Below are 18,051 nucleotides of genomic sequence, written 5' to 3' on the forward strand. Positions count from 1 at the left end.
GTGAACTGATTATGTGGTGCATTCAATTGAAATAAAACCATTACATCATAATGTATTCAATGACAAAAAATAACAACATATGAACATGGATTTGCTCTTTGATCACCACAGGCAAGCGGCAATAACTACGAAGAAAAAACGATGTGACGATGACCTTCGAACCAGCATCGGCGCTTGTTGCGATGTAGGAAACCTGAACACATCTACATCCTGGCTTCTCAAAGGGTGAGTACACAATTGATATCGGACGGTGCTTAGATTATTTTTACACCTGTATAGCAGATCACTTAAACGTTTCTATTTTAGAAATTATATTAGTAAACTATATTGAAAAATGCATTAGTAACAGTTGGAATGTGCCTGCAGTAACTTAAGAAGCGCATACACGTTCGTTCGTTTGATTCTTAAGAGTTATTCAACTGTAAGGAACTCATGGAGACCCAGAAGGGGTCTGATCATATCTGGTGTGTGTGTGTGTTCCCGTAATAGTAAGATCACTTTGTGTTTTTACGTCTTCCTGGCTCATTACAGCTGATCTTAACTAAAGGAGTGACCTGGGGGGGGGGATTGAATTTCTCTCCATTTAGAATCCATGTAATTACATTTTCCAATATGTTCATATTCCAAGACCCCTTTAAGAAACATTTTGCAAAGTCACCGTGTGCATTTAGGAGGTCTTTATAGCCAAGTATTGTCTTCTGGGGATTCAGATCCACACTAAGCGCCCTTGTGGACTCTCCTCTGCCATGGAAACTGACAGTTATTTGCTCTAATTTGCAACAGAAAAGATTTTTGCTGTGTAGTGACTGTTAGGGAATGTTCTATTTGGTCTTCCCCCGGAGTGTTTAAGTGATAGAAGTGTGCTTATTTAGCCTGTGAAGAAGAAGGGAAAGTGCAAATAAGACTGCATGACCCTCCTGTCAAGAGCCTCCTGTTCTTCAGAAGCTCATTAAGGGCCTCCAAGAGGACATCGCATGACTTGGGAGAGGTCCTGGAGGTTCTTCTTGGCCCCTTTTTTCAAGCCACTTGTGGACATGTTTTGTGTGCCGCATGCGGGCCACTTATTGAAACAGCAGGAAAGGACTTTGGACTTCAGCCAAAGAGGATCTCACCCTGTCGTGTTCCATCCGGATTCGGACAAAAGCTGGTTTCACTTGTAAGAGATGCTCCCCTGCTGCTGGTGATAGAGAGAGCATATTAAAGGATTGCAGGACCGGCGTCTTTGGACCCAGAATGCAGATGCAAAGTCACCTATTGGACTCAACCTTGATCCATTTTGTGAATAACGTCAACCTGATGCATTTCCCTCCGGTGTGCGCAACGGAGCAGGTGGACGACAGTCCATCAAGCCACAATGAGAGTGACTCCTCCTGGAGCCCGGAGCACAGGACATCCGCCCATCTCGTCACCGGCCCGGGCAGGTCCAGACGAAGGAGGATCATCACGGTGGTCCAGCGGCAGGCGGCCAACGTGCGGGAAAGGAAGCGTATGTTTAGTCTGAATGAGGCGTTCGATGCACTCAGGAAGAAAGTGCCAACCTTCGCCTATGAGAAGAGATTGTCCCGTATTGAGACGCTACGGCTGGCCATCGTCTATATCTCCTTCATGAAGGACCTACTGGAGAACACTTGACCGCGACATCATGTGTCACGTGATGACAATAGCAACTGGAGATGCTGAAACACTTTGAGAAAACATCCTTAGAAGTTGCAAAATACTTCAAAGTAAGCCGTGTTTGTTATTAAAATGGAAGTCATTTAAAAAGTCACGTACTCTGTATACGCTGCAGTTGAGACCAATATTAGGTACACATGCACACAGAGGTCATTTTTTGTGTGTGGAAGAATTTTCTAGAGGTACATTACATATTTTGTACCTCTGAATATTACAAGTAGAAAGTATTCAGTGTTATTTGACTCTACTGAAAATGGCAGCATACATTCATTCATTCATTCATTTTCTACCGCTTTTTCCTCACGACGGTCGCGGGGGTGCTGGAGCCTATCCCAGCTGTCTTCGGGCAAGAGACGGGGTACACCCTGGACTGGTCGCCAGCCAATCACAGGGCACATATAGACAAACAACCATTCACACTCACATTCATACCTATGGACATTTTGGAGTCGCCAATGAACCTAGCATGTTTTTGGAATGTGGGAGGAAACCGGAGTACCCGGAGAAAACCCACGCATGCACGGGGAGAACATGCAAACTCCAGAGATGGCCGAGGGTGGAATTGAACCCTGGTCTCGACCGCTGTGCCACCTGGCAGCATACATAAATAATATAAATGGATGCTTTAATATTATTGTGTGTATCCTAAAGAGTAGACAAGTTGGAAAATGTAGTATTTTATGAACTGCATATGGTATGATATATGCCCCCCCCATATATGGAAGCACAATCCCCTTATTTTATTCAATTGTGCATGTGTACCTAATGAAGTGTCTGCTAGTGGATTGGTTCTAATAATACATTTATGGCGTCTTGCCTTCGCTGTATGTTATTAAAACATAGCAGATGGGGCATCAGGCAGGTGAGTTTCTTTTCAGCACCACGGAGAGCGAAAACATCTCACCTGTCTGGCCTCCAACCAAGTGCGAAGAACGCTAAAACCAACAAGTTTGTTGACACTGTCAGCGAAAGACCTTATTATCTCTGCCAAGTGCAAATGAGGATTTCAACCCCAAATCCGAGGCTCACCGTGACGCTGGATATTATCTTTGACACTGAGGTGTAAATGGGTTGATGCATCACGCAGGGCCTCCGTGGGTGATCCATGGCTTTATTTCACAAAGCCACCTCCAGACGACTTCAGCTTCATTGGATTTTATTTTCTGGCCTGGAGAAAGAAAAAAAAAAAGCTGACTTGTTTTTTGGCCCTCCACAAGTCTCTTCATCACCTCCAGTGTTTGCTTTACGCCCATGGCCCGTACACCTCCTTGGCGACCCCGCTGCGAGCACGGATCCGCCCTGAGAGCTCCCTGGGACGGGGCCGTCTTTTAAACCTGAGCCGCGGTGTCGAGGTCCCCCCGCGGGGGTCAGACCCATTTAAGCGCATACCTCAACTCGGGGGCCGCTGACGGGAAAATAAACACGTCGGTCTGGTTACGATGGAGCAGAGGCCTCCTGCTGTTCTAACCTCCTGTGTTTCACTGGGTTTATTTTTTAGCCGCCACCACTCTTCCACATGGCAGCGTCTAGACTGGAAGAGTCGATAGTGGTGCTGCTACGTTGAAAGTCTTTACGGCAGACAAAAGTATATCATTATCACTCGCTAAACTGACACCTGGGAAAAGGATTAAACGGTTACCTTGGAGTCTAATCATTAGTCGTATGGTGGATGCATTATGGTAGAATGGATGCTGAGGCACTGATCCCTGCTGGGATCCTATTTTGGACCATTTTAGTACACTTTGTACCTTTTTAGGGGTTTGGTTAGGGTTTATACCCTTGGACTCGTACACATTGAAAAGGCTACTGGAGTCATGACTGAACTGTATGATGTACTGTAATCCTTTATTAATAAGGCAAGCAATCATTGTTGCTAACCTAAATGGAACTGGATCCTCACTATCCATGGTCAGGCAAAATAATCTGACACATTTTTAGGTTAAATAAAAGGCAAATAAAGTAAAACATCATTCATTCATTCATTTTCTACCCCTTTTCCTCACGAGGGTCGCGGGGGTGCTGGAGCCTATCCCAGCTGTCTTTGGGCGAGAGGTGGGGTACACCCTGGACTGGTGGCCAGCCAATCACAGGGCACATATAGACAAACAACCATTCACACTCACATTCATACCTATGGACAATTTGGAGTCGCCAATTAACCTAGCATGTTTTTGGAATGTGGGAGGAAACCGGAGTACCCGGAGAAAACCCACGCATGCACGGGGAGAACATGCAAACTCCACACAGAGATGGCCGAGGGTGGAATTGAACCCTGGTCTACTAGCTGTGAGGTCTGCACGCTAACCACTCGGCCACCGTGCCGCCAAGTAAAACATCAAAGTGTTTTTATTTTTGAAAAGTACATATAATGCCATTTTGGTTTGTTTCTTTATAATCTCATTGTTTTTCGTTTATTCTTTATTGTGGAAATGTTCAAAACAAAACAAAGGAATCTGTAACTGCAACCGTTTGCTCTTCAATTCTTGGTAGACATGATCCCGTATACCAGCTCGAAACGCCATCTTGTTATGGGTTACCAACTTCAGAGCTACTGGATCTGCATTGAAACAAAAATCAGTATGTGGACAATAATGGATCCTATTTGACTGATTTAATTTTTAAAACAGGCGGTCTAGTCGTTAGCGCGCAGACCTCACAGCTACAAGACTTGAGTTCAATCCCACCCTCGGCCATCTCTGTGTGGAGTTTGCATGTTCTCCCCGTGCATGCGTGGGTTTTCTCCGGGTACTCCGGTTTCCTCCCACATTCCAAAAACATGCTAGGTTAATTGACGACTCCAAATTGTCCATAGGTATGAATGTGAGTGTGAATGGTTGTTTGTCTATATGTGCCCTGTGATTGGCTGGCGACCAGTCCGAAGACAGCTGGGATAGGCTCCAGCACCCTCCGCGACCCTCGTGAGGATAAGCGGTAAAAAATGAATGAATTTTTAAAACATGATGAAACAGAATGGCATTATATGTACTTTTCGAATATAATTTTTTTTGGTTTCTTTACTTTATTTGCCTTTTATTTAACCTACATATTAATGTGTCAGATCCTTTTTGCCTGACCCTGTATAATATAATATAATGGTGGTTACTTAAGGGCATAAAAGCATTTTCTGGGGGTCACTTTTTTCATTCCATGTTAATTAAGCACTCAAAAATGCATATTTAGGGGTATAATAGTGTTGTGTGGCAGTGCAGTATGGCTTTCTGTGACGTTTCTACTCTGACTGCTGATTAATTAAGTCAAAACATAAACGGCTTTTAATACCAACTCTAATTGAACCAGGACAGCAGTTTTGGATTTATGGCCTTTAGCTCATCGTTGGAGAACAGCAAGTACTGCAACACAGCACAGTGCATTCAAAGTACACACAAGGTCAAATCAAGTTTGAAGCATTGTAGCTTCATCCTGAAATTTCACCCCAAAGTCAAATATTGTACATAAATTCTTAGCATAGTGAATTTCCAAATGGCTCATCCTTTTGAGATTTGCCTTGCGTGGAAAAACACACCCCCTTTTTCCACTTTCACGTTTGCACGCCAAAGCTTCTGTATAGTAGAAGTTTAGAAATACCAGATATAAGACGCCGCCAACCAAAATATCTTGTGCACAAAAACCACCAACGCCCCTTTTTTCCCATTTTTTTTGTGTGCCTTCCAGTTCCTACTCTGTGTCTGATATGAACACAAGTTATTCTTCTGCAGTGGTATTATGTTACGTCCCTCCTCGCCCAATCACAGCGCTCCCCAAAATCCTCCATCCAAGCTCCCCGCTATAAGAGAGTGGGAGACACCTCTGCCTCTCCACGGTACACCACGTTTTACGTTCATATCAACACACAGGCTGCACTTTTCTTGTCCACCTGTGGTGTTTGGGTGATGTTCTAACTGGAGGGGCTCGGATTAAGACTTTATTGAAAGGTTCTGAAGAATGCGGGAAGACGACTCCTCCCCAATGGACAGCGCAGGGAACAGTGAGGAGGAGACCGAGCGTCAGCTACCGAGGAGGGGTGCCAGGAAGCGGCGAGCTGCGGCGCGGAGAAACACGGACGAGCTAGAAGAAGAAGAAGAAGACTTGGACGCGGAGAGTCAAAGCGTGTCGAAGAAGAGATGCAGGAAGAGCTGTGAGCGTGTCGGTGGAAGCGCCGGAAGCAGCGAAGCCAGCAGCAGCCCGTCCCGCTCCATCGACGACTTGCAGACCCAGCGCGTCATGGCCAACATCCGTGAGCGTCAACGGACGCAATCGCTCAACGAGGCCTTCACGTCGCTACGAAAGATCATCCCCACGCTGCCCTCGGACAAACTCAGCAAAATACAGACGCTCAAGCTCGCCGCCCGTTACATCGACTTCCTGTGTGAAGTTCTGCAGAGCGACGACGAGTCGGACGCGCGGGGGTCCAGCTGCAGCTACGTGGCGCACGAACGCCTCAGTTATGCTTTCTCGGTGTGGCGGATGGGGGGCTCCTGGTCCGTGTCCACTACATCTCACTAGTGGGGCTTCACCGGACGGGACAACACGGTAAGCCCGAGTTTTTTATACCTTTTACAAGTAGCTAGGAATGGGGCCAAATTGGTTTGTTTACCTTTTACGCACTGGTGTGATCCACTCAAGTTTACATTGGAATTAATTACCAATTCGTTTTTTAGTCTTTTCCTCATCATATCTGAGTTGAAAAAAAAACTATAACTGCTAAAATGTTCATGTACAATGACAAAGTACTATACATATATATAAAACTATACTTAACATTTCCATTTTAATAACATCTCTATTTATTCCACAGATCATCCACTTTGAAGAACCAATGCATCAGTCCAAACTCTTCTGACAAGACTGAACCACAAAGTGCAGCTGAGGCCCCAGCTGCTTGAGCTTCATTCCTCCAAGGAGAGCGAGGATGTGCGATATTTCCCGTTGCAGGGACTGTTATGTTTGCAAGGGAGCACTTATATGACAAGACGGATATGAAGAAAGACCACTGCGACTATATGAATGTTGTAAAAAAAACAAAAACAGCTCGGACTGGATGAACTTGCTCTGTTTTGAAACACGAGAGAGACAAAAAAAAAACACAATTCCTTCCACATTCCTTGTGACAATGTTTCACAGCAAATGGACTATTTGTATTTATTTTATTTTTTTTACTGGTGCCAAATCCACCGCCCCGCACCCCCTGTCAAATAAAAGAGTTATTTATTTTGGGGGGTATTACAGAATGCTGAGTGGATTTGTGGTCTGCACATTCTGAGAGTTGTAAATATTTGGTAATAAACAAATGAAAGTATCTTTCTGGGTATATTCATCATTCAGTTGTTCCTCAATAATAAACCCAAAGTATGTGCAACAAAGTCATTTCCTATAGCTTTAGCCTCTCCCAGTTAATCAAGAGAGTTTATTTACTTTTGTTGTAGCTGAGCCCCCCCCCCCCCACCCCCCTTTCTCCCCAGTTAACTAAAACACAGTGGAGGGAGGGTGAAAGAAAACAGCTCATACCTTTGGATTATTCCGCAGTGTTTTCTTGCACTGCGGGATCTGGGAAAGCCATAATTAGCCGGTGGATCGTTTGAACAGTGTGAATGTGGAACAGTGGGAAGCATGCACGATATTCCCAGATGTCTTCCCGATGTCACAGGTCGATGAAGGGGAGACTCCTGCAGGTGCTGCCACGGTTCTTCCTCAAGAGCTTTCACAGATAAAAAGGGGTGGATACGGGTCAGGGTGCCAACTGGACCGCGATTACATACCTGTCGTTACGATTGAAGAAGATGGCTAGCTTTATGGAAGTACAGGTTTAAGATGGTATGGTTTGGTTTATTTTTATGACATAATGGTTCGTAGAAATTGGATTGCAAGTTCAAGTATTCACCAGTGAGGGAAGGTTGGAGTGTCAGAAGGCAAAGATCTTTGTTCCCACTCTCACCAATGGTGGTGAGTTTCCTCCACGGGGTGGCTGGACTCACCTTAGGGTTGATAGGCTGAGGAACTCAGAGTAGACTCTCTGTTCCTTAACATGGAGAGGAGCCAGTTGAGGTGGCTGGGGCATCTAGTCCGGATGCCTCACAGACACCTCCCTGGTGTCCTCCCGGTGGAACAGGAAGTCTGGCGAGGAGGATGGATGTATGGATGATCACTAGTTTATTGATAAATAACTCAATGTGTGTCTTGGTGTTGAATTTGGCATAATCCATGTTATTGTGTAGTCAGTATCGTCCAGTGTGGTTGACTTTTTGTGTCTTTTATTTCCTTGCAGGCTTCAATATTTGTTCAGTTCTTTGACGTCTTTCATGTCCATGTACCTTGAGTTTTCCCCTTCTTCCTTAAGTCGGTGCTTTCTTGAACTTTATGATGCGGTGTGGTGTTGACAACCTTCTGCTCCACAAATGAAGTAAACTATGGAACACAAAGTCATGGGACACAAATCCAATGCAAGAGTTCCATAGAAAAAATGCCTTTTTAAAGATAATATTCAGTGTTCAATGAGTAGGGTTTTAAGATGTTCATTCATTCATTCATTCATTCATTTTCTACCGCTTTTCCTCACGAGGGTCGCGGGGGTGCTGGAGCCTATCCCAGCTGTCTTCGGGCGTGAGGCGGGGTACACCCTGGACTGGTCGCCAGCCAATCACAGGGCACATATAGACAAACAACCATTCACACTCACATTGGAGACAATTTGGAGTCGCCAATTAACCTAGCATGTTTTTGGAATGTGGGAGGAAACCGGAGTACCCGGAGAAAACCCACGCATGCACGGGGAGAACGTGCAAACTCCACACAGAGATGGCCGAGGGTGGAATTGAACCCTGGTTGGATGATCACTAGTTTATTGATAAATAACTCAATGTGTGTCTTGGTGTTGAATTTGGCATAATCCATGTTATTGTGGAGTCGGTATCGTCCATTGTGGTTGACTTTCATCAAATTTTTGTAAGTTGTGTCTTTTATTTCCTTGCAGGCTTCAATATTTGTTCAGTTTTCTGACATATTTCATGTCCATGTACCATGTGCTCCACAAATGAAGTAAACTATGGAACACAACGTCATGGGACACAAATCCAATGCAAAAGTTCCATAGAAAAGATGCCTTTTTAAAGATAATATTCAGTGTTCAATGAGTAGGGTTTTAAGATGTTTAACATTGTAAAAGCTGAGTTTTTGATATACGGCTAGGATAGTTTAGGCATGATGACGGGGGGGGGGCATTAGTGTGTTTTTGCATTGTCGGTTTGCGTGCAGAAGGTAAAGCCATCAGCTCTGACCTGGAGCCCTTTTGCCAGCCACTGGGAGGAATCAATTCCCACCCTTAGATCAGCGTGGCTGTGTTATCTTAAACTTGAGGCTGTTGCTCTGACATACAGGAATGTCACCTCTGAGGATTCCAGACACACACACACACACATACATAAGGGCATTACACACTTTATATAGGTTCGGCACACAAAGAGGAAGATTTCTCACATCTACAAAAGAGAGCGAAATGTTCTGCGTTTTAGCTCCGGCCTTCTCTTTGGCATTTGAAGGTAAAAGGATGAGTGCTTGTTATCAGCGTGTGGGCATCTGGCTATCTGGATTCAACCGTGCAATGATTTACGAGCTCTTTGATGGCTGAAACACACACACACTCTCTCCCGGTCATTAATCACCATTTCAATTGGTCTGCTTTGGATTTGCCGTCCTTAAACTGTTCTGAAAGTCAAAGGTTGCCGCTTTGGAGTTTGTTTTTTAAAATGACAAGTTGTGAATCTTAAGGATTTCTCACTCTACTGTTTGCTGGACGCTTTCATGGCTGTGGATTACCTGTCTTATCTCCCTTTGACTTCCTTTAGCTTTAGGTCTCCCTCACTTCCACCTCCTTTTTTGAAGTTTCCCATAACACGGTAACAAGCCCTGGTTTACATTAACCCTCAACACCACAAGAAGACAGGGGATGGGGGGTAGGGCTTACACACACACACACACACACACATGTACATAGACACACACAAACTTATTTTGCATGCAGGACTGGTCTCCATTACAGATAATTATCTGTGTTTCATCTCAACCCGAAGCAGTGTATGTATGTGTATGTGTGTGTGTGTGTGTGTGCATTTGTTTGCATGCGGTCTTTTTTTTTTTTTAATTTGTGTTCTGTGGCTTTTGTTTCCCATCTCACATCAGCACGATCATACCTCAGGGCTCTGGGTACCCTGTGATATAGCAACAGCATGGATATGGCAATTATGTGCACAGGAAAAGAAGGTTCCATAGTTATTTTAGTTATTTTTAACACACAAACGGATTTGTTTCAGGGTACACTTTGAAGCTTGCTAAACATGCAGAGTGTGGATTGACGTTTCGAGGCTTAAATATGATCAGTAGTAGCCTCTAAAAGTCAAATGGACCTGAAGGTTTAGAACGGCATAGGATGCTAGTGAGCTAACTAGTTAGTTTCCAATGTATTTATTGTAAAGGATTTCCAACAGGGTGGGAAAGAAGGACAAAGAAAGAAGCCATAAACATACCACTTCCACACGGAATGGGAGGTTGACTACATGCAGTATTAACATGTCTGTGTCATTACTGATGTCTAGTGACTAGAATACTACATATAACTTGTCCAATTGTAAGTTAATATTAATATTAAATGTTTTCAGAGGGGTATTAAGAGCCATGATTGCCAGGGGTCTCAAACTCAATTTACTTGGGGGCCACTGGTGCTAGGGTCTGGGTGAGACTGGGCCGCATCAGGTTTTCCAAAAAAACAAACAAAAAAAAACGCATTTATTAAAAACAAAAAAATTAAAAAACTTTGCTTTGGTTCCAATTTTCTACAATAAAAAAGATAAAACATTCCACTGTTCTCAAATATCTTACTTTTTATTTTTCTTCACAAAATAAGATGAAAATGAATAAACAAATCAAGAATAAAGAAAATCAATCAATCAATCAGTAATAAATAAATATAATAATAATATTAAAACGGCAAATAATAAAAACTTAAGAAACCACATATAGTTGGTGGTTAGACAAATTATTATTTTTTTCAGATTAAAATGAACAAAGCATTATTAGAGCCCTGTAGACATGACAAAACACGACTATAGTCACATTTATACTCTTTTTATTTACAACATATTGCGCAACTGCAGGGTCTTGAGACACATGCTAACTTGCAAACTAGAGCGCTAGCAACCTAAACGGTAGCCTCCAAGTTATTTCCTTTAAACTTAAACAGCCAAAAACTTACCACTTCCACACTGATAGGGAGAATAACTATTAACATTTATTTAACCTTTAACATGAACATGAATCAAACGTAATAATTTTTTCTGGGTACATGATACCATACAGCATCCATATCAAACTTGCGCGGGCCGCACTATCATTAAACTTTCATATCAAGGCGGGGGCCTCAAACTAGTGTCCTGCGGGCCACATTTGGCCCGTGGGCCGCGTGTTTGAGACCCCTGCTTTAGGGGCTTTATAAAACAGCCGGGGGGGGGGCAAAGGGAACAGGGAAGTGACACAGCAGAAGTTAACACACATTCCCAATTAGCCCAACACCATAATGGGAACTCACGCACGCATTTCCTGAGGGCGGTGCCAACTGCGTCCATCATTGCTGACCTGTGACCTCTGAAACGAACCCTGTCGCCCACACCAATGTCCCCACCACCCCCAGCCGTACTTGGAGTGACGGCCATCCACTTCCTGACCATTCAGTGGACAGGCACACGTCTGTAAGAAAAATGGAGAATAGTGAAGGAAAATGAATGAAGTAAAACGTGGAATGAACGTATATAGTATGTGAAGCGTCTCGGTTGCCGTGCTCGGGCTCGGGCTCGGGGCTGTTTGTCTTGCAGATTGAGTTAAACACGAGCCTAGTCTAACCCTCCACATACCAGACAATATCACAGTGGCTCAGCTTTAGGAATATAAACATACAAGCTTCATCAAAGGCGGACATGTCTTTTTAAAAAACACATAGACTCTTTCTCCTAACTTCATTTACCGTGTCCTGAACAACGGCTCTTTATTGGATTTATGCTGTTTGAATATCGAATTCTGCCTGAAAATGGGGAATTTTAAGATTAAGATATGCCTTCATTCGTCCCTCAGTGGGGAAATTTGTAGTAGCCTCTAAAATCAAATGGCTCTGAAGGTTTAGAAAAGTGACGGCCACGGCGTTAAGCATAGGATGCTAGTGAGCTAACTAGTTAGTTTCCAATGTATCTTTTGTAAAGGATTTCAAACAGGGTGGGAAAAAAGGACAAAGAAGCCATAAACATACCACTTCCACACAGAATGGGAGGTCGACTATATGCAGTGTTAACATGTCTGTGTCATTACTGATGTCTAGTGACTAGAATACTACATATAACTTGTCCAATTGTAAGTTATTGTTAATATTAAATGTTTTCAGAGGGGTATTAAGAGCCATGATTGCTGAAGGGGGTTTATAAAACAGGCGGGGGGGGGGCAAAGGGAACACATTCCCAATTAGCCCAACATCATAATGGGAACTCATAGGATGCTAGTGAGCTAACTAGTTAGTTTCCAATGTATTTATTGTAAAGGATTTCAAACAGGGTGGGAAAGAAGGACTAAGAAAGAAGGCATAAACATACCACTTCCACACGGAATGGGAGGTAGTGACTAGAATACTACATATAACTTGTCCAATTGTAAGTTAATGTTAATATTAAATGTTTTCAGAGGGGTCTTAAGAGCCATGATTGCTTAAGGGGCTTTATAAAACAGGCGGGGGGTGGGGGGGGGCAAAGGGCGTCCAGTGAGGGCGCTTTGGGGTTTATTTCCGTGTTTATCTTATGAAACCGTATTCGGGCTGCTGTCAATGTGGGAACACCATATCATGATTTTTTTTCGTGCGATTATTCTGCTTCATTGATACTGAAACTGTTTTTTTTTTGTTCTGTTAGTGGGGGGGGGGGGGGGGGGGTTGGATGTTTCCACTTGCATCATCTGGTGTTATGTAAAGTTTTGGGGCTTTTCTCTGTTGAATCCAATAACAGTTTACGAGTGCGAGTACACATTTGAGGAGTGAGGGAGAGACGACTTGGCAGTCACAGCGGTTCGATGTCGGTCCAAAGGGGGAGTGATGCTGAGAGAGCCTTCACTCTAGGGTGGTCTCTCTCTCTCGCTCTCCTCTTTCTCTCTTTAACCACACTCTTTACTTCTCCTTCCTTAATCCATCTTTAATGTGTTGCCATCTTTCTTTTCCTCCAGCTTCAAATCCCCCCTCCACCGACTATCCTGCACATATCTGTCATATAATTTCTACTCTCATTTCCTCCGCTTTTACAATCTCTTCCATGTTTACTTCTGCACACAAATACAAAAAGTGTCTCAATGTTTACTTAGTGGGTGAAAGGGCTTTGAAAAACAAAGAAAACCACACAGTATTGCTGATTCAGTGATGGACAGTTTTTTTATTTTTTTTTCAAGTAAGTGCCAAACATCCACACACATATGCACAAAGTGGAAACAAAACAGGAAAAGTGTAAAGTAACACCATCTAAACTAAGAAAAAGGTCCCCTGAGACCACGCCCACATATAAATGCACAGAGGGACACACTGAGATGGTGATGGTGTGTGTGTGTGTGTGTGTGTGTCATACTGGTTTAAGGTGAACACTTGGAAACAAGTGGAAAGGTCATTTTAAAAGTGAAATGTAAAAATTCCATTATAATGCTCTAATGTGGACATGCTTATGAACAACTATGGCTGTCGTAATTACTAATAAAGTTTAAGGGCCGAGCTTGTGACTTACAATTCTCTACTGAACTAGCTATTTAGCTTTCTCTGTAGTAGTACAGTAATATCTTGCCGCTTAGTGCTTCAAATTATGCAGCTTTATTTAAAACATGTAAGCACATTTTACACATTTGTTTACACATTTTAGTGTTTCTTGATTGATTCCTTTAACAACAAACACAAAAACTCAAATTTGTAGCCATGCTTCACTCAGCTCCCTTAGCACCAGACACATTTAAAGCAACACACTTATTATATCAGGTAATACAAGTGTAAAGGTGACTGTAGGGATGTTATTTCATGTCTAGAGGGCTCTAATCATCTTTCATTCATTCATTTTCTACCGCTTATCCTCACAAGGGTCGCGGGGGTGCTGGAGCCTATCCCAGCTGTCTTCGGGGCGAGAGGCGGGGTACACCCTGGACTGGTCGCCAGCCAATCACAGGGCACATATAGACAAACAACCATTCACACTCACATTCATACCGCCAATTAACCTAGCATGTTTTTGGAATGTGGGAGGAAACCGGAGTACCCGGAGAAAACCCACGCATGCACGGGAGAACATGCAAACGCCTACGCGCTAACCACTCGTCCAACGTGCAGCCGCTCTAATCAACTTAAACCATAAAAATATTCAGTTTAGAAATAAGGAATCCAATGAAGCAATTGAACAATGGTGAATATCAGTGCATATTGTACCACATGTCATTGTCAGTAACGTCTTTGTTATGTTGTTGTTACTTTTAACATTGCATACAGAGCAGCACCCGCATCAAGTGGTCTCGTGGAGTAAAAACAAACCTATTTAAAGGTTCTGGCTTTACCCACTTCATGCTCTTTACTACTAACAAATCCAAGGGTCCCCATCATCAGGATTTGGCCCCCCTGCACCCCCTGTAGCGCTAACTGGTCCACTGAAACCCGAGCCCACAGGAAGTGGCCCTGCGCATCATCACGTCAAAGCAGACAAATAACTCACCGTTTGAAAATTGCTCCCCATATTTTCTCTTCCCTCCCAACTCAGCCCTTGTCATCTCGCTCTCCATTTATTGTTTTCCTTTCAGGTCCTCCAGAGAGAAACTGTCATCAAACCCCAAGGAAGAAAAAAAAAAGTTACCTGTGTTATCTCAAAATGAGTTAACATTTAAAGTAAAAAAATGAGCTGCGGCCGGCTGAGGTGGAGTAGGCCCCCAAATTCCAGGAAATATTTTCTTGCACCATTCCCGAGAGACCTGCGGTATAGTCCTGCCCACAGTATCCCCATAATGTTTTAGGGTGGAATTTCTAAAGAGAAGGAAAAGCAGGTTTATTTGAACAGTTTTGAAAAGTGAAACATTGATCTTCCTTATCGCTGCACGGCTGTATTATTTTACTGTGCAAACGCAACGGTACAAAATGAGGTATTTTGTGTAGCTTCTCTGTGAGCTGTGTTTGGTTTCAAAGATGGCCACAAATGTAAGCTAGAGACAATTAGAGAGCAAATTAATTCTAGTTATTTTGATTAATTCTACAACTTAAATGGCTTATAAAAGCAAATAGTGTTTTGTGAATGACAGAAATTTAGGACGATTAGCTGGTTAGCTGGTTAGTAAATCACAACATATTCCATTCCATATTGTAGGTTTATTGTTGACATAGCCATGTTGTACTGAGCAGCCAGGACAGACAAAAAAAGCACCATGTACTAATAAGAATATAAAGATAAATGTATCTTAATTTTGAATGTGGGCGGCACGGCGGTTGAGTGGTTAGCACGCAGACCTCACAGCTAGGAGACCAGGGTTCAATTCCACCCTCTGCCTTCTCTGTGTGGAGTTTGCATGTTCTCCCCGTGCATGCGTGGGTTTTCTCCGGGTACTCCAGTTTCCTCCCACATTCCAAAAACATGCTAGGTTAATTGGCGACTCCAAATTGTCCATAGGTATGAATGTGAGTGTGAATGGTTGTTTGTCTATATGTGCCCTGTGATTGGCTGGCGACCAGTCCAGGGTGTACCCCGCCTCTCGCCCGAAGACAGCTGGGATAGGCTCCAGCACCCCCGCGAAAAAGCGGTAGAAAATGAATGAATAAAAGTTGATTAGAGCCCTCTAGACATAAAATAACACCCCTACAGTCACCTTTACACTCATATTACCCGATATAAAAACTTTGAATGTCTGATTCTATGGTCATCATCATAGTTTTCCTTCTTTTCGAGTGGACTACAAAAACATAAAACAGCCAAAACACATTCATCGGGTTCACCCAGTATATATTCACAGAGTTGAAGTATCATGTACTGTAATTAGTTAGATTAGTAGATTCATTATTTTTTTTGGCATACTATAGCAGTACTGTTAATATTAATTAATTCAATAATTAATTTTTTCATTCATTCATTTTCTACCGCTTATCCTCACGAGGGTCGCAGGGGGTGCTGGAGCCTATCCCAGCTGTCTTCGGGCGAGAGGCGGGGTGACTGGTGGACTGGTCCTGTTAATATTAATGTTGAGCAAAATTAATCAGTCATATTTTATAGTTAGGGATGTCTGATATGAGCAAAAAAAAATGCAATATCGGTTGATATCGGTATCGGTATTCTTCCCGATCATGAAAAACGATATTTTTAAAATGCTGTATTCAAAACATATATGTTAATTCCACCACCATATGTGGATACATATCGGTATCGGCTGATATCGGTATAGGATATTGAGAGTGGGACAATATCGGTATCTGTTTTGGCCACAATGATTATTACTAATTATAGTGTCATATTGATAAAGTTAGCTGTTATAAGCATATTTTTCATTGTGCATGTGTGACAGAAGGTATTAGAATGAGATGTTTTGTTGTTGTTTTGCACCAGGAAGTGCTCACTGTGGAATGAGTTGACAGTTGACACACACACACACACACACACACACACGTTTAACCTCATAGCAAAACACCCAAGTAAACTCTTGCTACTCAACGACTAAAAGCGCCTTGGGGAAATTGGCCCACCGGCCCACCCTGGTGACCCTTGTTACCGTGGTGATTACATTTTGCAGTGCCTCATCTGCAAACATTTAGGCAGTGTCACCCCTAATCTGCATTGTGTCACCCTGCCACCACAGGCAACACACACAAGGATGTGACTGAGGCCATTTGACAAATGGTTACACTTTTTCTCCGTTTTGTACTATCAGGTAAAAGCAACGGTGGGTCAGAATCATGCATTTTTTTCAAGGCACATCAACCAAAGTTTGGGGCCATTCTGTATGCATTTCCTATCAAACATGTCACATACATTCAGGACTTTTTTTTTGTATCATTAAAGTACTATAGGTTGTCACATTCCACCTACTGACCTTTCACCTTTGACACACTGGTCTTCCTCCTTTAGGCCAAACCATCATGACCACCAAACTTCAAGACGCTGACTGGCTTTCTTGGCTGCGTGTTCCCACTTAAAATAAATCCTGAGAGAGAAATGAATCTTATACACCGGGGCTCTCCTACACACGTTATCATGTATATTTGCACATACAGGATTCATTGGTGTATTGTTGTAACGTTAACAGTTTTTTACTGACATTATTTATTATTTTATTGAAAAGTAAACAGTACATGTTACAGTTCTGAACTGATCCATTTAAAACCTGCTACTCATATTTCTTATTTGACCCTTTAACCTCATTTTACAGAGGCAAAGTGGATTGGCAGTGACCTCTAGTGCTCAAATGTGCGAACTGCAACAGAGTGATAAAGTTGATTTACTATAGTAGGTCTTAGTCCAGGGGTCGGCAAGTATGGTCAGCAAGAACCGCATGCAGGTCTGGAGCTGCGGGTTGTCGACCTCTGACCCAGTCCAACATTTTTTTCAGCGATTAGGACTAACGTTTCTATAGTTTTTATTTATCTATTTAGATATTTCGGGGGTAATTTAATGAAATACATTTTACATTACAAACATATACATTTCTTCAGAAGTCCAATATTATCTTCTGCAAGCAAACCCTGTTTGTTAGTTTTTGGTCCCCTCTGTTGACTATTTACAAGGCAGGACGAAGAGCAATAAATTATGCATTATCACCGGGTTGGCGGTAACAGGTTGATCACGTGAGCAGACTGCATTCTGTAGTCTTCCTTGTGTCTTCCCAACAATAACTGTGTTTGTAAGTAAATTATTGTGCTTTGAAGTGGTTTAAAGTTGATACCACATTAGACTGGGATGTTTTTTTGTTGTTTGGTTATGCTATGTGAGAAAATATTACAGGTACAATAAATTGGAACATTGTGCAAAAGTTATTTAATTTCAGGAGTTCAATTTAGACTGAATGTGAACCAGTAGTTCAATATTGAATTTTTAAAATTTGTTGATATACTTAGTTTTTTTTATTAGCTGTAGGCTATAATCATTATAATGATTAAGTCAATATCAAATTAATACTGTTGAAATGGCTTATTTCACTGTGTAGTGAATCTGTACATTATTAGGATTGTCCGTTTTTTGTTAATTAGTATTAATTATAAGTATTATTATTATTTGAATATTGTAGTTGTGGTTGAAATAAATATTTCAAATGTGTATGCATCGTTTAAAAAAAATATGACTGGCTTTGGTCATTCGTGAGTATTTC

General features: G+C 42.5%; 2 protein-coding genes across 2 annotated transcripts; both read left to right on the top strand.

Moving 5' to 3' along the window:
• The first annotated feature begins 1,042 nt into the window (after positions 1-1,042).
• On the top strand, positions 1,043-1,712 carry LOC131101963 (fer3-like protein). Its single transcript, XM_058047382.2, has one exon. The coding sequence runs from the start codon at positions 1,234-1,236 to the stop codon at positions 1,630-1,632; it is 399 nt and encodes a 132-aa protein (XP_057903365.2). The 5' UTR covers positions 1,043-1,233; the 3' UTR covers positions 1,633-1,712.
• A 3,217-nt stretch (positions 1,713-4,929) lies between these two features.
• On the top strand, positions 4,930-6,934 carry twist1a (twist family bHLH transcription factor 1a). Its single transcript, XM_078791744.1, has 2 exons — positions 4,930-6,204; positions 6,470-6,934. The coding sequence occupies exon 1, from the start codon at positions 5,617-5,619 to the stop codon at positions 6,175-6,177; it is 561 nt and encodes a 186-aa protein (XP_078647870.1). The 5' UTR covers positions 4,930-5,616; the 3' UTR covers positions 6,178-6,204; positions 6,470-6,934.
• The last annotated feature ends 11,117 nt before the right edge of the window (positions 6,935-18,051 follow it).

This window comes from Doryrhamphus excisus, linkage group LG7 (genome assembly GCF_037039965.1).
Source record: "Doryrhamphus excisus strain RoL-2023G ecotype Guam linkage group LG7, RoL_Dexc_Guam_v1.1, whole genome shotgun sequence".
Lineage (NCBI taxonomy): Eukaryota > Metazoa > Chordata > Actinopteri > Syngnathiformes > Syngnathidae > Doryrhamphus > Doryrhamphus excisus.

What these genes read in the sequence shown, in the direction of transcription:
- LOC131101963 (XM_058047382.2), top strand. Translation starts at nt 1,234, where the DNA reads ATGCAGATGCAAAGTCACCTATTGGACTCAACCTTGATCCATTTTGTG.
- twist1a (XM_078791744.1), top strand. Translation starts at nt 5,617, where the DNA reads ATGCGGGAAGACGACTCCTCCCCAATGGACAGCGCAGGGAACAGTGAG.